This window comes from Merops nubicus, unplaced genomic scaffold (genome assembly GCF_000691845.1).
Source record: "Merops nubicus isolate BGI_N331 unplaced genomic scaffold, ASM69184v1 scaffold1335, whole genome shotgun sequence".
In the NCBI taxonomy this organism is placed as follows: Eukaryota; Metazoa; Chordata; class Aves; order Coraciiformes; family Meropidae; genus Merops; species Merops nubicus.
Window position 1 is genome coordinate 116,690 of NW_008607515.1, and position 21,823 is coordinate 138,512.

Consider the following 21,823-nt stretch of genomic DNA (forward strand, 5'->3'; position numbering starts at 1 on the left):
GAATTTTGGAAAACTTAGGTAAAATGTCTTGAGTCCCTATTTCTGATCTTGACAGATACTGCTCCAGCATATCTGTCTTTTCAAGAGCATGGGAGAATTCTTGGCTCTTTTAAAAGATTTTATCAATTACAAATTAAAATTCAATCACTGATCTGTTGCAGAAAATGATGTGGTATCAAAGCCAAAGAAGAGTTAAGGGTCATAATCTCTTGCTCTTTTTAGAACAGGAAACCCAGCCTCTGTCCTAACATTTACCTTTCACTGTATTATTACAGTGATTCCAGACTAGAAACCTGAACAAATTGGTGTCAAGAAAAAGCAGCTGTCATCTATTATTGCTAGTAATTTGTGTGCACCCTTGTAGCTTCTGGGAAATGGGACATCATTCAAGTTATTGTAACCCTTTGACTGAATTCACTCAAATTATTTCCATTTGTCCTATCTCAGAGCTTGCACATGGCCTTGATACCCTTGAGCCACCTCACCCCTGGTATTTATTCCCTGTGGCACCTTATAGGTGTCTGAAATACACAAATCAGTTACCAGTGTTGCTTCTATTTCAGATGGAATTTCACAAGCACTGGAAGGAAATGAGCATATATAATATTTAAAAAATAAAAAAAAAAAGTGGGCAGGGGTGTGAACCAAAGCAGCCCTTCCAGCACCTCTGTGGTGGACACAACTACAGTCATTGCTAGACGTGTCAGACTTGCTACAAAAGAGGATTTTGCCTTTACTCCTATCACAAAGATGCTTAATATGATCCTCTCATTCCTCAGATGGCTAGAAATCTTTTAATTTCTAGAACCTTTTTTTCCTGTGCCAAGTCATCCTTTAACTTACAGAGTTTTTTTTTTCACTGTGGTTCTTTTTTCTAAAGCTCCAAGGTGACCAATATATATAGAGACCAATAATTCCTTTTCTCAGCTGTTATTTTGCCAAGCTTCCTAGACCCATCTCTCTTGGGGTCCTAAAATAAAATAAACTTTACATTCCTCTGGGCTACTTTTGGATTTGTTTCAACAGTGCAAAGAGATAGCTCTGCATGGTACTCATTTTCAAGTAACTTTTCTAAGATACAGGTCCTTATGCATATATTCCTTGATATTTCCTCACTGCTTGCTATCAAGCTCACACTACCTGGTAAGTATTTGTTACCACTGCTGGTACTGACATTTAATTAGGCCACATCACTTTACTGTTCACAGTTGTGCCATGACTCAAGCATTACCCTGCCTTTGCAGTTAACAGGAGCACAGTAATGTACGGTACCGTTTTCAAAGCTACATGGAAGGAAGAAAAGCAAACCCCTCCATTTCCTTCATCTAGTTTTAGACCTGAGCAAGAACCCAGAAGAAGCAATAGCTGCATCATAGAGAATCGTGGTTGTATCTCTTTGACCTTTTCTTGTTCATAAAACATTTTCAAGCGAATGACTTTTGGTTCACTCTCCATGTAATTTCAGAGAATCAAACTAAGAACTGTGCAATTACAGAATTCATACAGCTTTTCAATTAGAAGGAAAAGATGTGCACCCCACCCTGAAGCTACATTTGTAGCATTGTAACTCATCAGCCACAACAGCACCGCTCTGATGCATTGCTCTTCGTTTCAGGTTTTTATAAATTCCTCTTCCTGTGTTTGAAGAAAGGGGACAGACACAGTGTGGTACAAGGAGCAGAATTTGGTTACATTTCAGCCCATATAGCACTTCTGAGATGACTCAGAGTTAACAACTGTGAAAATAATCATGGTACATCATCAGCATACACCTAGGCAAATTAATCACAAGACATTGACAATAAGTTTAGTTTAAAATAAGGTTGTTTCAAATTCATTGTCAAATTTGTGACCTGAAAGCCCAAAGATAATTAAGGCAGTTATTACATCCTGGGTTTAATGGAATGTGCTGCAAATTGATTGTTATTGAAAGCCTCCTCAGTATCCCAGTTGTTTTGCTCCAGGAGATGCTGGTCCCTTACGATCCCAGTACGGTGGACACTCAGACTCTGGGAGGTCTCTAAACTGCTCTCTGTCAGAGATAACACAGTAAGGAAAGCAGTGTGGATAATCTGACGTGTCTTTCAATGGTGGGAACCCCAGGTGCTGTAGCATCCAACAGGCCTCTGATCTGTGCACAGCCTGCTGAGCAGACTCTGTCAAAGAGGTTCCCTCATTCTGGTTGTTGGAGGTATTCAGGGTTTTTCTTACAGGGAAACAACTCTTATTAGTTATTTCCACTGTCAAACAGGATGTTCATGTGAGACCTTTCTGCAGTCCTGTGGAGGGGGTAACTCACTCCTCGATGTACAGTGGAGTCTCAGTCAGCATCAAGGCAATAAAATGTTAACTACTCTTAAATTCTGGAAGTGTGGGGTTCAATATTAAGTATCTCTTTCTATAGAACCAAGTAGTCTCCTGACTTAGAAGCTGATTTCATATACTGTAAAGTAAAATTAAAAAGCCATCTGTTAAAATGACTAGCCAATAAATATGATGCAAACAGATGTGCTGAAACGATCTTCTGGTTACTGGATCGTCTTGGCTAAAAGCTTCCAGTTAAGAAATTATTGCAATAAATTACACATTTATATTTATGGTAGTGAGTCTGTGTGCAATTATAACCAGTATTAATCACCATGAAGCCAGATACAGATTCTAGAGGAATGCTACTGACTTAGTTAACAACAGAAGGAGGTAAGCAAGAGCAACATAGTTTGCTGTCAGAATTTCCTGCAGAATTGTTTATCTTGATCTTTTGTGCCACTGCTGTGCCAGTTGCTTCTTCGCTTGGCTTGTCAATGTTGGTTCCCCTGTGGTTTTAGTCACTGCTTAATTTATGAAATCACTTGGAGGGTTCTGTGGGCATTATTTCTACTAGGTAAAACACCACTGCATCTTCTGGACGCAAGTCAGTTCTGATCCTGTTCTTACAGGAAGCTCGTTAGCACTGCACATGCCTTCAGTGCATATAGGAAAGTACCTCCTATAATTTGCCAGGATCTCTAGCTAAGAATGTGAGACATTAAACTTGTAACCATCAGTTGCCTGTGGGATGATTAAACTCAAAATTTATTAATTGTCCTTCTGTTGCAGCCTAGTGTTTGGTTTCACTAATGAGCAAGTGTTGCTTGTACCAGATGCTTGTGAGCAATATGTAGAGGATTCCTTATGGAATATCCTCTCTACAGAGTACATTTCTGCCTAACATCTGTTTAGGGTTGATGGGGATAAGCTATAAGGCATGAGGCCTTTATTTTTTTTGTAGTACTTTATCCTGCTTTAAGTAGTTCAGAATGTTTTCTGTACCCCTGTAAATGCCTCTGCTTTGCATTGTGTTGGTCCCTGCCTTGATCCCATCATCCTGTAAAAAGTTTTATGGGTAAAGTACGTAAAAATGAGCACACTTAGTTGGACCATAGTTTTTTTTTAGGCCAATACCCTGTTGCTGACAGTAGATAATAGTGAATACATACAGAAATGGGTGAGTAGTGGCACACACTTCATGGTACTTCCACAATATGGTAGCCTGGCCTCTAGCAGCCGTTCAAGAATCTACTTCACCAAACATTTTTGATACACTTGATACAGTATATAGTCCTTGATATTTTTTCATTAATTTGTCCAGTACATTTTCTAATCTTTAGTAAGCTTTATCAGAAGTGTTCTCCTAATAATGCCTAGCATTTGTTTTTTTTGAATGTTACTGAGCACTGAACACTGAACCCGTGTTTTCACAGAACCATTTTAACCTCAAGGTCTTATACTTGAGTGGCAGTTTCCCAGTCTTCAATGCATATAGTCTTTAGCATTCCTGAAATGTTACATATTTCTTCTTTAATGGTGTATCGGAAGATCGTAAATGTGACTGGCCTGCCAATATTACTCTATAGAAGCATACCATATAATAACATTAAATTATTCTTGTCTCTGAACTTCTGTAATTGACATTGTCACTCTCTGCAGTGTATAAGACACTCTATCAGTGCCCTTTATCTCTTGAGTTCTTCCTGTGGGGGAGAAAAAAAACACCAAGCACAGTATACTTAAGAAAAGAAATAATGGAAGAGCAAGGATCTCATTCCAGAAAATATACCCTGTCTTGATATAGTTCTGATGCTTAAAGACATTACAATTGCATTTGACTGGAAGGACAGATTTTTATTAATTAAAAATAAATAAAAAATTAGTATTATAGTTTTCTGAACAGTCACTGAGATACCAATATTTAAATGTTGCTTTGTGCAGTTCTTATAGAAGTGCTGAGTAAGGAAGAGCCAAAGGCAGACTTTAGTATAGTTTTACATAATATGCTAACACATTGAAAACATCACAAATGGGCAAGAGGATGTCAAGATTCTGTTTTTCTTCTAAATTATGCCAAAATACAGAAAATATTTTAGTAATGAATCTAGCAGAACACAAGGTAAGAACTGAGAATTCATATTAATGAATTTTAAATTGTTCACTCTAATCTTTGTTATTCATTGCTACCTCTTCCTGAGTCCAAAACATGACCTTGTTTGCCTAACCAAACTTACTGCATAGTCCTGAAGAGCAGAATCATCACATCTCCATGTTAAAGAGGTATCAAGTTTCTTCAACAAAGCCAGCAGTTTAGGTCAAGTACTTATGTAAGTAGAATTGGTGCTTTTTCTGGCTTCTAGCAAGTTTTGGATTTAAATCCATTGATCACAATTCTGTAAGACCAAAGGTATAAATAACTGTACAAAAGATGAGTGTTGCCACTGCAGCTGCTAGGGATGTGTGGTGTTTTTTTTAATATACAGAGCTGAAGACAGTTCCCTATAACTGTGGTCACTTGATTTTGATAATGTGAGTACGGCACAGAGGATAAAAACACATCTCTGAAAAACTGTGGGGATCCATTTCTTCTTCATCATGCTCAGGTTTTACAGCTGTGGTAGCACGACAGGGGCTCACCCTTCACCTGAAGATCCCTGTATTGTGGGAGAGCAATGAGAAGCAGCTTTAGAACAAATGCATACCAAGCCTAAGTTGTCTTGCCTGATCCTCAGAGAGGAGTATTCCACACCCCACCCCCAGTACTCCAAGTATCTTGGAAGTTCACAGAAGTGAGGGTAGAAAGATGCTATTTTTATAAAAATAAAACTCTGTTAAAAGTATTGAAATTGGTGAGTTGTCCAGAAGACATTCTTACTATTCCTGTTGCTGTGGATCAAGTTGAGTAAGCTCTGGATGGAGCACAATAAACCAGATCATATTATATGAAATTGTGCTTTATCTTACAACTGTTAACATTGCTCTAGTTTTATATTTGCCTACATAGGTTTCATGATTCATGCAGGTATCCTCTTAAAAAGAAATCATAGCCTCTTTTGAATTGAAGAGAAAGTAATTATTCTATACATTAAAGAATTTTTTTAGAAATATTGCTAAGGAAAGCACAGCAGTGTTAAATAAAAAATTAATATGGGAAAGCTTAGAATTATTCTGAGCTTCTCCAATTATTTTGTTAAAAAGTTTCACAAGAGGAATGAACTGCACCACCTGATAGAGCTGCAGTGAAAAGCAAGGCTACACTTGCATACAACTTGAATACTCCTCAGTGAAGTATTAACCTGATATCTGAGACAAATTCTGATTTGAATCAGCAATTGCTGGATTGCTTTATTAATTGTTCTTTTCTTATCTTCAGTGTCCAGACCAATCGTGTAAACAGGATTTGTTGGCTTACCTAGAACAGATCAAGCTGTATTCCCATCAGCTCAAAATCTGCAGTCAAGTTAAAGCAGAAATCCAGAATCTAGGTGGAGAGCTCATCATGTCTGCTGTAAGTAGAAAACCAGTATAAATCACTCTGTTAATTTAAATATGTCTTGAATTAGAGTTTTGCTTTCCTGTGCTTGTGAGATGTTCCAGTGTAGTCCTCAATCTCTTGTTTTATTCCCCATTAGTTGTCTTTTTACGCTCACTAAATACAGAGAATCGAAGACAGTAAAGCATAAGACTGGTGGCTTAGAAGGAAGAGAAGAAAAAACACCTGCTGTCAACCCAAAATATTCTTCACTGTTACTCTGGAGTAATTTGGTTTTAAGAACTGTATCCCTTTTTAAGATAGTGGTTCATTTACTTAGCATGTACAGATTATGCACTTGTGTGTGTGTACAGAAACAGATACCTGGGAGTTGTACATCCAGTTAAGGTGAAGGACATTCTACATCCCTACAGAAATAAAATGAAGATCAAGGTGACTTGATTCTTGAGTAGATTTCTTGATTTAGCATTAACTTAAGAGTCATTAGCTCCATTACTTCTAAGTGGCCATTAGCCATAGAAAAAAATCTGGTTTTCACTTTGTGGAACTTGTATGCTCTTGTTCTCAGCACAGATCTTATCACAGGCATTCATACAATGTCTACACCTGGACATATTCTGTGATTATTAGTGTTATTACCTGTAGCATATGGGATTATGATTTCAAGACATAAAAACCAGGTAACAAAAGCTTCCCACCCCACATTCTTACCTTGTTAATGCTCTCCTCTATGACAACTTCACATTTGCTGTCTGGTATATATAGATCTCTAAAATTATTAGTACATTTTATATGGTTTATAAACTAGTCAGAAATGAAGCCTCTGTTGATGTGAGATTTGAAACACTGATTTTTGTAGGGTATTTTTGTTGGCTATTCCAATGATAATTCAGAGACTATAATTTTAACCTTTGTAACCTACAGGTAAGTAATCTTGAATTGAATGTATGATTTCTGAAGTAGTTTTCACTAGGGTTGTAAATTAAGTTTATCTTCATTATCTGATTCTTCTTTCTTTCTACAAGCAGTTCCATGAGCAGTGTGGTCTAATAATGCCAAATTTCATTGTTTCATGCCCTTTGTGCATGTGTCCTCTTCTATCCATGCTCTTAAGATCCCCATCTTGTCTTTAACCTACCTTTAATGGTCCCACCCAACAGAAGTCCATGTATCCCTCTGTGCCTTGCATTAGAATTTCATTCTCCCACTCACCTCCACATAAACTCTTCACATCTTTCTTAAGATTACTAGTGCTTTTTACCCCCTATTTCTGCGCTTCTAACATGCTCCCCCCATCAGATAGATAGAACTTTGATTCTGCAATAACCTCCCCTGAAGTGCACTGCAGCTGTGTAACAAGCAGAAGTGGTGCAGATACTGCCTGTGCAGTCCCTGTGACAAGCCACCCACTTGGGAGCCAACAAGAATTGGCCCATCTCGGTCTTGACCTCTCACTTGGGCCTCATTTTTCTATACAGTCTCTGATTTTGTGATCTGGGCAGTCCTGTGTCTTTTGTGAAATTTGGAATTCTGAAATTAGCTGACGAGTAAATTAGAAGGTTACAGGAGATCTGAAAAATGAACTTTGATAGATAGGCTCTATTCTATTACAAAACCACTTAAAAGGTACATCAGCTTCTTGCTTATCACAGTATGTATCTGATATGAGCTGTCCACAATGTTGATAAATTTGGATTCACATAGGTTGTTGAGCCAGAAATACCTGCGTAGCACCTGCTACATACCAGCTGTGATATTCCCAGTCCTGTTTCCATTACTGAGCACAACTGACTGGGGGACGTGCTGCAAGAAACTTTGAAAGCCTGGTTTGGTTTGGGCTCTTGCTCTTTGCTTCTTCATGCTGTAATGATACATTGTTTTCTTTTGTCACCCGTATGTCAACAGTGGGAATTACACAATCCAGGTGCAATACTTTTAATTCTGAAAATCCAAACTTCAGTCATAATCCCAGGAGGGCAACCACTGATTTTAATTCTCTTCGAGGAAGGAGGCTGAGGACATAACACTGCCTGCATCCAGAAACTCCAGTTCAGGAAAGCCATTTATTGTTGAAATAAATGCTTAATTCAGTCACAGTTCAATAAACACACTTAAACAGGTGCTTAGCTTGAAGTCAGTGGAAATTAAGAATATGTTTAAGAGTCCTGGACAGTTTTGGATGTTTGTAGAGTCAAGGAGAGTTGCTGTAAACTCTGGTTGGTATTCTCTTATAGCAATCTAGGAAAATGAACCAACAATGATTGCAATTTTTTAATTTTTTAAATACAAGTGATATGGTTAGGCCTATAAAAGGCAAACTGCCAGGCAATGCTCCAAGAGATCTGCATGCTCTACCAAAGCCTTTTAAAGTCAGTGGAGACTACCTGGTTGATATTGGTGGTTATAAAAAAAGTTATCAAATTAATTTAAAAAGTCTCACTAGTCTAAATGTCTGTTGTTTGGAAGGGGAGGGCATTCATGATTGACTCTGCTCAGCTGGCCCTTTTCAATTAAAGTTGTAGTTATGTGAAAATGCAACCAAACTAAGCTGTGATGGCTTTTCTGTAAGGCTCATCCTAATCTATATGTAAATGAACTATTTGTGTTTTACGTGTTTCAATTTTAAAGGAATACTGGAATTAAAAATATGTTGTCTGCATAAAGTGATAAGCAGAGAGGGAGAAAATTTCACTACTGACACAATGTCTCATGACTGAATTGCTTTTTTTAAAAGCTAGAGCAAATTCTGGCCTTGCAAGTCCATGTGGGGGCTTGAGAATTTGATTATGTAGGTTAACTGGTCTGGGGAAAAGTGACAAAACAGTTCTGCATAAGAAAGCAGAGGGTCTCTCCTTCTCCTCCCCACAAAAAAAGAAAAAAAAAATCATCAGGGACCATAATAAGGAAAAAACTCTGTAGAAAGTATGTGGACAGAACACCAGTATCCTGATGTTGTATGAAGAGTCTGCTCAGGTAATTGAATTTCACTCTTCTAGCCAAAAGAGTTTGCCTTTTTTTTTAATGGTTTATGCAACACCCATGTACCTTCATGTTTTATTCAAATAAAATGAACAACAAAGTTATTGTCAGAACTGTAGCTGCAGCAGGATTATATTCTCACCAGTCCTGACATTCACTTATTTATCTGTTTATGCTAATAAAGAATGAGCACCAGAAAGAGAGAGACATCAGGTGTGATTAAGAAAATAGAGCACAAGCACTTGCAGGTAGTAAAGTTTTCAATATGTATCAAGTTAAAAACTCTCAAAATACCTGAATCTGTATCCATCCTCTCAATAGTGAGGATCTGCCACAGGAAAAAGTATATTAGAAGGGGCACTGGGGAATAATCATACTTCAAGGTAGCTCCATTTTTTTTCCTTTCAATGTTTCCCTGCAGTTTCTCTCTTCTGTACCCATGAATATGTATGGTCACAGATGAGCTACCTATCCTTGGTCATCCCTCAACTGTCTGTGGTTGGCTTCTCACAGTTCCCTTTTGTTACCTCCTGACTCCCTCACAGGCTGCAATAGGTGTATGCAAACAGAAGAGGAGGAAAGGAAGCTGAGGAGAAAAGCTCTGAGAAATTAGAGACTTCCACACTCAGGTGGTTAGTATCAACTTCCACACTGGCCAGTCAAGGGAGAATGACTGAGCAAAAGCTGGTGACCACATCCACATGTGAAAGCACAAATGTACAGATGTAAGCTGGCACTTCCATTCACCCTGCACTTCCCTTCCTCTGACAGCAAGAGGGAATTTTAAAGTCTTTTTCTCTCAAAGAAGAGTAGTGGTTCATTAAAAAAACCCTCTATTAATAAAGTCTAAAGACCAAGTCAGAGCATCCTAAGAGCAGAGAGGATGAAGAACAGGAGATGCAATCTTTTAAATCACATATTTGTAGATCTGTAAAATAGTTTTCTTGAAATATAGCTAAGTCACATCTGTCCTGCCACTGCTGCCTTCTGGATGAAGCTAGAAGGTAAAGTAGACAAAGAATGGCATTGCAGATGACCCGTATATACTGCTGTGTAACAGTGGTCAGCAATGCCATGGTGTAAGGGCACCTGCTCCTCTCAACAACAGAATGGATTCTTATCTGGAGAAGCACTGTACCCAAGGAGGTGCTGCTGACTGCCAGCATAGTTCAGTTCCAGACTTAGTCCCATGACAACAAAAACCACTATGCATATGAAAAAGGATGTTGTCATCCACAAATGCAGCTCATACCCATTCTCTGTATCACATTATCTTCTTTAGTTGTTTCTTCATCCGTGTCCCATGTCCTCTCTGTAACACTCTTCTGGCCACCTCTCTTGGAATGTTTTTTTTCCAAGTTGATACCGCTGCCATATCTTTAATGTAGGTTAACTAGGGCAATTTGCCTGGGGCAGGTGGAATGCTTCAGGGAGTATCCCTCCTAACTGCTCTCCTCAGTTGGTGGCTTCTTTACTTCAGGCCGTATGCTTTGTAGTCCCTGACTGCAGTTCCCTGGACACCTGCCTTTCTCACTGCCCTTCCCTGAGCTCCAGTACCGTGCTAACTCCAGTCAGTGGCACAGTATTGTTCAGAGCCCCAGTTATGGGGGTAACAGAGAGGGTCATGTACAGAAAGAGAGGAAGAAATGCACGAGTCATTAGCTTCTAATTCTTCATTCACTAGGGTTTTGGTTTTTTCATTCATCAAAAATCACTTGATCAGTACTTAGTCTTTCATAAAATACAAAAGGTTTAAGTAATGCAGCTAGCATTGCCAGTCCAACCTGTAAGGATTCAGTAAGTCCTCAGTAAGTGTGATTAAATGGGAAACAGACAATTCCTTCTATTAACTAGAATAAATTTGTGCCTCTTCAGGCACAAAATAATGGGGTAACACTTGCAGTATGCAAATTGACAGTAATTGCATTCATTTATGTAGATAAGCTGATAATTCATTTACAAGTACTGCACAATCATAGGCTTGCATGTTGCTAACTTGCTTCCCCTTCCCCTCCACCCCCCATCAATGGCTTTAAATAAAGAGAATTATATCACAGGGCAGAAAATTAACATATCTTATATGTGAGAATCACAGTCTCTGATCTCTGCCAGGCAGTTCTGGTTTGTGCTACTTAGTCACTATCTACTTTATGTATGTATTTCATTTTATATTGTGTTTGGCAAGGGATACAATGCTTTTTTTGCTTTAAAAAGGAAACAGAAACCAAGAAGAGCTTTCTGAAGTTACAGTATCACAGGATTTAATAAGTGATATAGAAAAGATCTCTCAGGTTAGCCAGCCTTCCTTGTGCACTGAAGGGTGTTCTGCTCTTTTTTCCGGCAAAAGTCTCATTTAATTTCTCTTTTACTCTTCCTGTTGGTATCTCAAGAACCAAACTTAAGCAGTGACATGAGCCCACTTTCGTGCTAAATGGAGTTTAATACTGTGTTTAATACTCCATGCTCCAATGCTGGACTTAAATGTCTATTTCACTTACTGACTGACCACACAGTTCCCATGCCAGTTAAATCAGAAGTTGCCTGCACAACATTGATACAAACACGTTTCAGCTTTGAAGGTACACAGTGTACCTGCAGGTACACAGTGCAGGTACACCCACACGGTGACAAAACTGTAGGCTAGCTCGTAGGAAACTACAGGTGGAGCAGCTGCAGCTGCCACCAGGCCTTGAGCAGACCCAAGCCCAGCTCTTGGGTAACCACACACCAGGAAAATGGCTTCTCAGCCAAGGTGCCAGTGCTGTGGCAGCTGGGAAAGCTCCCAGCACCTTCGTTACACTTGGAGCTTTTCAGCTCCTGCAAGAGCTGGCATTTTGTTGACTCTTTCCAAGCTCCTCCTTTGGCAGGGGAGGAGATGGGGCACAGTGCATTCCGCTTCCCTTTAGGGTTTCCAATTGGACCTCTTTCCTTCTAAAAGAGAAATTGAGATGAGCAAAAAGGCTTCCTAGCTGCAGCTCCTGTAGGACTGAAGAATGGCAGCGAAGCGCTAAGCAGCAAGCTGGCAATCATATTGAAATACTGGCTACTCTAACAGCCCATCTGATTTCTTTTGGGTACACAGTTACATTCCACTGATGTTAGTACTGCTGTCCTTTTACTGAAGTCAGAGAATTTCTCCTTTGCTTTAAGTCTATAGCTGCTGTTCTGACAAAGGCGATGCCTGCGTGTGCCAGAGGCACAGCTGCTTGTTCACCCAGTTTGTTTCCCTTTGCTGGGACTCCCCTGTGTCACTGGGAACCTGTTCTCTTTGTCTGAACAGATGATGGAATGTGATATGTAGGGCCTTAAACTGTGCATAAAATTACTTATATCTGGTACTGAAAATATCAAACTGCTAATTTTGTAGAAGTTGTCATTAATCCCCTAGGAGCTGGTGTATTATTTTAAGATTTTCTTTTATTGAGAGTTCACAGAAGTGTTGCCCTATTTGATGTTCTTAATGTAATAACACTACACATTTTACTAGCGTATGCTGGTAGGTATGAGTATACAGAACTCCTGGCCTTTGTAAACAAAACAAGGGATATGGTATTTCCTGTTAATTGTTAATTAAAAAGTAAGTAAATTGTTAACTGAAACTGTAAATTTCCTGCTAATAAACAGCAGCAGTTGCTGTTGCTTTCTAAACCATGTACTGAGAAGAACTAATACGAAGTAGCAAGAAGTATTACTGGCAATGTACACTGCAATTTTTCCTAATAATAATTACTTTGCTGATTAGCAAAATCAGGAGGTATTTTTTAGTTCTTAGCCTCAGTGTATGTAAAAGATTAGCGGAACAAGCACTCCATTTCTTTATAAACTAAAGCAACTGATAGAAAAGGCAAGGAAAGGAGTTATATTAAACCATTATTCTGTTTTTCTCAAGGACGTGTTTTTTGAAAAAGAGTTTCATTTCTTGAAAATCTTCCTGTAAGTGAAAGCAGAAGCACTTGGGCAGGACTGAGCTAACTGCCTGTCTAATGTATGTGCCACTGTGGTGTTTCAGGGTAACAGTTTTACAGTATTTCAGGGCTTGTCTAATTAAAGGACTCAATTCTTTGAACAATATGTAGCCTGAAGCAGATTCTGAAAAAGGTTATTTATTTAGTACATTACATTCATTTCCCCCACCTGAAAAATGGGTAGAACACAGAACAAATGCTAAATACTCATGAACTGTATAATGTAATAACTAACTAGACAGATGGATACATAAGCAATGGAATACCCACATTTTAAGAAAAAACTCTGTTGAAAATAAATGCAGATTACCCACCCCAATGCTGAGGCAGAGTTCCTGAAGGCAGTTCCCCAAATCAGGATGAAATCTCTGGTATCCCAAAGGGAGAGCATGGCAAAGCAGAGGTGAGCCAAACACTGAGGAAACTGTGTCAAATAATGTGAAAAAAAAGTTAATAACAATAGTAAGTCTCTCTTTGCCTTATTTTATATGTAACCTGTACTGAGATAGAATCCATGATAGGCTTTATGTATTACCTGGCAGTTCTATGAAGAAACATGGTAGCTTATAAAGTGCTTCTAACTTGTGAGCTTATTCCTGTGCTTCCTTGAACACCCATCTTCTGGGGTCACTGGTACACTAAGATCACCCTTTTCATTCAAATAGTTATGGATATTCTGAGTGGAGAAAAAAAAATGTGGAAATTTGAACTCAGAAAACAAAAGAAGTTGCTGGTACTTAAAATCCTGGCCCAAGCCAAGGACAATGCCAATGTCTTCAACAGACAGGATTTCACTGTGCTGTGGTTGAGCCTCAGCTGGCAGCCATCTCCCAGCAGCCACTGCCCACTGCTTCCTTCCCCCCACCACGTGTTAGGGGAAGAGAATCAGGAGGAAAAGAAAACAAAAAGGCCGTAGCTTGAGCTAAGGATAGTTCAACAGGACAACACAAAGGAGAGACAACAATAACAGTGGTAATGTCACTGAAATAATGTATAATGCAAGCAATAATAAACAGCTTACCCGAAACATAGCTCTCCCTGCTCCAGGCACATGCTAAAGCCAGCTGCCAAAAACTAATGCAGACCTGGGCGTGAGCCCCTCCCCTTATCTAGAGGGTGTGTTGTCAGTGTGGTATCAAATACCCCGTTGGCTGGTTCAGTTGTTTATCCTGGCTGTAGCCCCACCTAGTTGCAGCCTCTCCCACCTGCAGCTGTTTGTGAACATTGTTCTAGCTGAACACAGGACACACTTGTAATAATTTACCTATTTGGCTTGTTCTGCTGCTTTTAACCTTAAGGAATTAAATCACTTTATTTTATATAAAAAACTTAGTTGACTTACCATAAAATAATTGAAACCAGCAAATTGTTACATATAGAATCATAGAATCATAGAATCCTTTAGGTTGGAAGGGACCTTCATAGTAAAATAGCAGGAAGAAAATGAAAAGCACAATGTAATAAGTACTCCTTACCTGAAATGCAGCTCACTGTTCTTCACAGAAATGAAGAATTTGTTATTTTCAGAAGCAGTCATCAAAGAAATAAAAGTTCAGTTTTTGTCAGTATAGTATAACAAAGAAAATTTGCTTCTAGGAATGTACCCAGCAATTCTATTAATTTGTATTAACTGACCTTGTTTCCAAAAGGTTTTAAGTTCAGACTTCAAACACTGATTACCGAACTGTGCATTTGATACACAATTCATGGTTTTCACCTGTATAAAAAATGAAAACCTGGTTGAACTGTAGCTAGAACCTGGGGATTGCAAAGATCCAACTGGTAAATCTGTGCTCAAGTAGTAAACCCTCAGTTCCTGCCAAAAAATTTAATACAGCAGACCAGTCAATAGTACTACAACTGGGGTTCTTGCAGACTGGCAAGTGACGTATCAAGAAGTGGTCTGTAAGTACCATTTTGCTCAGTCTCCTGCAGCTTCATTGCAGCGGGCAGTTGTCTGCCACTTAGTGTGTCAGAGGCAGCATCTGCAAACCTAGGCAAAGAATGTGGACTCACTTACCTGCTTTAAGACTAAGAAGGAAATTCTGTATTTAACTGCTACAGAAGCAGCTCCTACTGACATGGCAAGGGAAGCATTTTGTTACCACACTGGACAGAAAATACTTTGATAGTCAAAAAGATTCTCTTCATGATTCTGTTAATAATTCTGAATATTAAATGAAAATAACAGACCATATCAATTATTAGATTGTTAATCATCTTACAGTAATGGGTTCCTACTATCCCCAGGACATGAAGTTAGTTTACAAAAATGTGAAAAATATAATGCATATAATCAAATTGGAAAGAAAGTTTCAAGAATCATTTTGTTCTGGACTCCCTTTTCTTCAGCAGTTTCTCAGTGGTGAGTCTTAAGAAGCAGACAGAATAATAAGCAGCTGGGAGAAGTCTCACTATTGCTACCCCTTGTTCTCATGGGGGACTTCAACTTATGACATGTCTGCTGAAATACAGCATAGCAGAAAAAGAACAGTCCAGGAGGTACCTAGGCTGTGTGGAAGATAATTTCCTGACATAGCTGGTGAGACAGCCAGCCAGGGGACATGCCCTCCGGGACCTGTTCTTCATGAGCAGGGGAGGATTTGCGGGTGATGTGAAAATTGGAGGATGTCTTGAGCATAACGAACATGAAATTGAGTTTTCAGTTCTTGGAGAAGCAAGGAGGGGAGGCCAGTAGAACTGCCATCTTGGACTTTCACCAGACTCACCCGTTTAGGAGACTGTTTGACAGAGTCCCCTGTTTTGCTAGTGAATATTACATACCACTTGCTACACATTGAAGAGTTTGCAGCTCCATCTCCCTAAATTAAATTACCTTAAATATTCAATGAATATTTTGCAAATCTTTCATTTATGCCAAGTTCCATTCCATAGTTTTCCTAGATATGACACCTTGCAGAGCCTGATGAGTATCTTGAGGTAAAAGCATCCAAGTGAAGAACCACAGATTTATACCAAACTCTGTAATTTTACTGGCACTGACGTATAAAAGCAGCTGCTATCCAGTGACCAAAAAAAAGCTTGAATGTATGACCTGATTCTTCCCACCTTTAGTACATGTCCAAGAACATCTTCTAAAAGCTTCTCCAGAATTTTGAATCCAGTTAAGAAATACACACATCCACACCCCAGATGTGTGTTCTGTATAAAAGTTAGATAGGTCACCTGCTTTTCAGTGGGGAGGCAAACAGCAGGGCTTTTATATTTTGGGGTAAGGTTCCTGTTTCTGCAAGCCTGTTTGTATCTCGGGGCATCTTTTGTAGCACTTAAATCAGATGGCAGTGGTTGAGTTCCTCTGGCATGGCAAGGGGTGGAATTCAGAGGAATTCAGAGGAATTCAGCCAGACCAGTTTGGTACAGCTGTACAGTTGGGTTTAGAATTCAGGCTTCAGATTTTTAGCATTAAAAATGCCAGAATTACTAGGTGTCCACTCCCCAGTGCTCCTGTCAACATACGAGGTTAACGTGCCACATACTGTTTGTAATTTAAAAAAAATCTCCTCAAAATAAAAAAAAAAAAAATTTTGATATATTTCTTTTTCCCAGAATCTAATTTTGATGAGAAAATCTCATCAAAATTAGAGACCTAAAATTAGGTTTCTTTATTATTCCTTTATAATAGATATATAGGATTATAGTTTAAGAACTAGGGTTTTATTGATGAGGGTGTGGTGAAGCAGCCATGGACTGTTCCACAGCCACATCCATTTTGTGACCAAGCTACAGATACCCGAATGAGGTGACAACTAGCTCTAGTTCAGTTTCCACAGGAGAGAAAAGGCAAGGCAGTTGCAACAGGCTTGTGGAAGGACTCCACTTCGTTATCTCCACTTCACAGTATAAACTAGAGTCACAATAAAAACTGGATGATGTTTTGGGAAAAAACTATCATGCCTGGATGCTGCTGCCAGTTTCTTCTAAAGGTTTTTTCCCTTCCATGCAAAAACTTCCCCACTCCCAGAGCAGCAGGCACTAGACCTGCCACTGAGAGCCCAGCCCAGCTTGGTGCCCAGCCTGTCATTCTCTTTGCATGGCTACTTTAAAAAAGTGGAAGGCTTACAGATGCTGTAATGCTACAGATGAAGTCATGGAGCAACTTCAGGAAAAAAAAAAAAAAAGACCAAACCAAACCAATCAAAAAAAACCCAAAACAAGAACAAACCCCAAACCAAAACAAGAACAAAACCAAAAAACCACAAACACACAAACCCACAAACAAACCTGCCCCTTGAGCTGATACACCTTCTGCCATGGAACTAAACCCAGCTTTTCTTTTGCCCCTCTGATACACAGTAGCTTAACAAAGGCATTACTACACAGCCAATGTTAGAAAAGTGAGTGCATATGATGCCACTAATACTGGCTACAGCAGGAAAATCAAAATTATCCAAAGCTCTTAAGAAGCTGTCAGGATCATGTCAGCTGTGCTAGAAAACAACAGGTAGCTAAAATGCACACAATTAATCCTCCAGGCAGCATGAAAGAAAAAAGTGTGTACGACTGTCTCCCTCCCTTCATGCCTTCTAACCAAATAATAATATTGTGACAGCAGTTTGATATTTGGACAGGACATCAGTCCATCTGCCAGTGAGCTAATGCTACAGTGCTAGCCAGCCTCCCTAGAAAAAGGGATACGCTGGGGAATGAAGATGTATCAGGAACGTAATGACAAGGCCTCTGAGCAGAACACCTAACTGACAGCCTGGCAGTTTATAAAATGTTTCATTTAAAAGCTGCATTTGAAATAAGCTTTAGGCTTTGAGGTCACCACGAGCTTTGAACTTCACGTCAAATCATATAACAAAAATGATATTGTACTGCTAAACCTAGCAGAGTGACAAGGCAGCCTGCTTCCCTACAGTTAAGTTATAAATCACAGGCCTATCTACCAGTTTATGTTAAAGTACTGCTATGCAAAGATTACTTGACTATTACAAACCAGGAAAACACCTAAAAGCTCACATGCTGCAGCAAGCAATGAACTTTAAAGGCCAGCTGGTAAATTTTACACTTTTCCTAAGAAAAAGTACAGTGATAATTTCAGTTTGCCATCACAGATACGTGTGTATTTAACCAGCCCTGCAAGTATTTTAACTGCGGGAGGATCAGTAAGATTTTGTGGCACTTCTACAGGAATGCAGTAAGTGTGATATTAACAGGAGGGATTTTTTCTGCCAGCCAGTCCCTTGGCTGCATTTTTTTTGTTTGTTTATTACTGCCTTCTTTGCATTTGTGTGTATGTGTATAAAGCATTAGCCAAGCACCATGAAACTAGGAAGTAACATTCTCAACTATCAGTTCATTTGACCTGGCAAAGCAGTCACAAAATTGCCACGGCTGTGCAACAGTCACTCCACAGCTGCTTCACCACATCCCTATCATCAATGAAACTCTACTTTTATTGCCTAAACAACGATCATCATATATACCTACTATAGAATAAGAATGGTTTAAAAATAATTAAAGGGACCTTGAACCTTTTGTAAAAAGTCAGTTTGCAAATCTGGATATTGCAAAAGACTGTGGTTACCCTAGATGACAGAGTACAGGCTTTGTTGCTTTTACAGAAGACAAATGTTTCTTGGGGCTCCCTCAGTGTTAGCATATACATAAGTGACAAATATTCCTGACCAACATGCTTAGAGTAGGGAAGTGTGTGCACACACACACACTCTCTCTCTTACCAAGTAGAACGTCTCACTTTGGAAGGTTACCTGTTGTTCCAAAGCAAATAATGTTCTTTTCTTGTCACACTGCTGTAAAATTGGCTTTTAGCAATTCCTATTTTGGGGCGTGGTTTTTGCCTGTTGTGGACCGGGTGGAAGTCATAAAATAGCAAGCAAGTCAGGTAGAGTTTGTTTATTTAAATATTTATAATAAATGTTTCTAAATTAATACTAATTCTAGATAGTAAATAGTAAATAAAATTGCATCTACACCAGGGGTGACTTCAGGGTCAGAAATGCCTACCCCCTGCAGCATGACCACCTCCACAGGGAATAAAAGATGGGTTGTATTTGTAGGTGACTCCCTTCTGAGGAGAACAGAGGGTCCAATATGCCAGGCAGACCCTCCTCACAGGGAGACCTTATTGTGGCCTTTCAGTACTTAAAGGGGGCCTATAAGAAAGATGGGGACAGTCTTTTTAGCAGGCCTGTTGTGACAGGACAAGGGGGTGATAGTTTTAAATCAAAGAGAGGAGATTTAGACTAGATCTAAGGAAGAAATTTTTTACAATGAGGCTGGTGAGACAATGGCCCAGGTTGCCCAAAGAGGTTATGAATGCCCTATCCCTAGAAATATTGCAGGTCAGGTTGGATGGGGCTCTGAGCAACCTGATCTAATTAAAGATGTCCCTGCTCACTGCAGGGGATGTTGGACAAGATAACCTTTAAAGGTCCTGGCCATACCAAACCATTGTATGATTCTATAATAAATAATAAATATGTACACCAGGGCTTTCTTAAAGGTATTCAGACTGGAGATTCCTTTCCAAATTGAAATTGTCAGCCTTGTAATAAACAGGAGCATGGTGTCTTCTTTCGAGATAAAAAGCTACTCATTTAGGTCACTGAGATGATTTATGCACTATATTTTCCCCTATCAGTTAGTTCTTTGGTGCACTATAACAACAGCAAAGGTACCTGAAGTTGAAGGGGGAAGGCAACCTTTATTTCAAGCAAATAAATCTAGAAGAAATGTAATGGTACAAAGAACATCGTGCTCAAAATGAAACATGGCACCATTCAGCTATTAGTCGACTCTAATAAAAAAGAAAGTTTCCCATATGACCAAACATAAAATTGTAAACATTTCCCCTAAAATGGTATAATTTTTTCTTGTTTGAGTGAACTGTTTGTGTGGTGATATGTTCAGAAGTGCCCATGGTGGCACACATTGCCTAATGGTAAATACAGCTGTAGCAAACATACACAGAGCAATTCTCTGCTCAGATTTTAAGACCACAAAACATGGAAGGACTCCCCCATACACATACCTTCTGCACACCCCAGTTTCTCCCCTTTTGTGTGTTTGTTGTCTCAGTTACTTCTGAAAGGATGAGCCTGAGCCTTATTGGTCTGTGTAGTAAGAACATGAGAAATGAGAAAAAGGCTTTTTATCATTTCCAAGAGCTGAAGTAATACTGATAGCCCGTTACAGGCATTGCTTCTTTGGCCAGTGGTGGTCTTTTGCCAAATACTTGTGCTGCTTGATTTTGTCCAGGCACAGCCCCTGAGATCACAGCTCTCCCCATCAGAGTAGTAACTCTGTTTTGCATACAACCTGCTTGAAATCTCTCTCTGGAGCGTGTTGGACCAGCTCTCAGGTCGAGACTAACATTCACTGAGGGGGGTGAGCACAGAACAGAATGCCTCTACTCAACACGCATCAGAGCATCCTATCTGCCATTTGCACAGTGCAACCCGCCTCTAGCCAGGCTGCCAAAGTCATCGGGGGAAGGAGGTGGCTGAGGCAGTGAAGTGTCCTCAGCACTCTCTGCTTTCAGCCCACAGATGCTGTACAGTCTGCAGGGCTCAGAGGTATGAAGGGAGCAGTGCCCGCAGTGGACGTGCCTGTGTTACACTACAGAGCAGCACGGCAGAGCCAGCTCCCTTGTTAAAGCTCTTGGGTTTGTTCCACTTAGCAGATTTTCTGTTCAAATTAAATACAAAATTTCCTATTGCCATAAGTACTGATGGAAAATGCCTTTGCTTTAACACTGGTATGCTTATGTAGTATGCTGTTAAAGATGGTAGTAGGTGATAGGGATTAGTTTGTTACATATTCTGCCTCTTGGTTTGGTACTCCCTAAACAGTTTGAGAGGCCACACAGCCACTGCAATTTCTGTGTGCTATCCTGCTCTTAATTACCCTTAAAAGTCGTGGCTGCTGAGACTGTGTTCAGCAGCTCTGACAAAGCCAGCCACTTCACAGTAACCCAGCATTGCTCAGGACATGTGTGGGAGCCTGGAATGTGACAGGAGCAGCTGGAGACTATCAGCCTAGTGCTGATACAAAGGGTCACATTTTCATAGCTCTCCTTCAAGTTGGTTTCATTACCCATCAGTAGTAACTGCAATGAGACTGTGCAGACAAGCATCATGAATTCATGTTTTTAAAAAAAGAAAATAACTGGCATTATCTACATAAACATTTATATTCCACCAGCACAAATTTCTATGTATCACTTTAAGTCTGAGCAGAGGAACATAAATATAATGATCAAAGACACTAAGGGTAAACAAAGAAATTAGGGTTTAGTATGGTAGTCTGACTTTTTAACTGTTGTTTATCCCTGTGATTAAAAAGCAGACTGGCTTCCTAGGCTCATGTTTCTCTTTCTTATTACAGTTGGATAGCGTCACTTCACTAATTCAGGCTGCCAAAAATTTAATGAATGCTGTGGTGCAAACAGTGAAGATGTCCTACATTGCATCCACAAAGATTATCAAGATTCAGAGTCCTACTGGCCCACGACATCCTGTTGTAATGTGGAGAATGAAGGCTCCAGAGAAGAAACCCCTCATTAAAAGAGAGAAGCCAGAGGAAATCTATGCGGCTGTCAGAAAAGGCTCCGCAAAGAAAAGAATCCATCCTGTTCAAGTCATGAGTGAATTTAGAGGCAGAGAAATAGTTTAATATTCTGACACTTCTTCTGTTCCTATTTTGAATTTCTGATTTATTTTTTTTTTATCTTTTCTGGCACTTATTTAATAATTATAAATGTTAATGTTTTGCTTTTCTCTAAATCTGTAAGATAACACTTGCTTAAATTATTTGAAAATGTTGTTGGAATAATTAGCAGCACATAGTTGAAAAAAAAAATACCCATTCTTTTGTAGTGACAAAGTCTCCCGTCTTTATGCTGGCATGTTTTCAGCAGAGCACTTTGGGTGGTGTGTTACGGGGCTGCTGTGGGTGGAAAGGAGGATGGAAGTGCCAACCTGCCCAAGCCGCACTGCAGTCCCTGGCCTCAGGCCCAGTGAATTTCACTGAATTTCAGTGAATTCCTTCACCAGGGATCAATGTGGCCAGTACCAAACTGCATCTATTTTAT

The 21,823-nt window shown here is 39.5% G+C and overlaps 1 protein-coding gene across 1 annotated transcript in view; it reads left to right on the forward strand.

The window, feature by feature from the left end:
* Positions 1-21,405, forward strand: part of CTNNA3 (catenin (cadherin-associated protein), alpha 3) — a gene marked incomplete at its 5' end in the record, with an annotated part of 123,543 nt that extends 102,138 nt beyond the window's left edge. The window contains 2 exons of the mRNA XM_008939954.1: positions 5,681-5,815; positions 21,118-21,405. Coding sequence (XP_008938202.1) covers positions 5,681-5,815; positions 21,118-21,405 — 423 coding nt within the window. The remainder of the gene's footprint in view (positions 1-5,680; positions 5,816-21,117) is intronic.
* Positions 21,406-21,823: the final 418 nt, after the last annotated feature.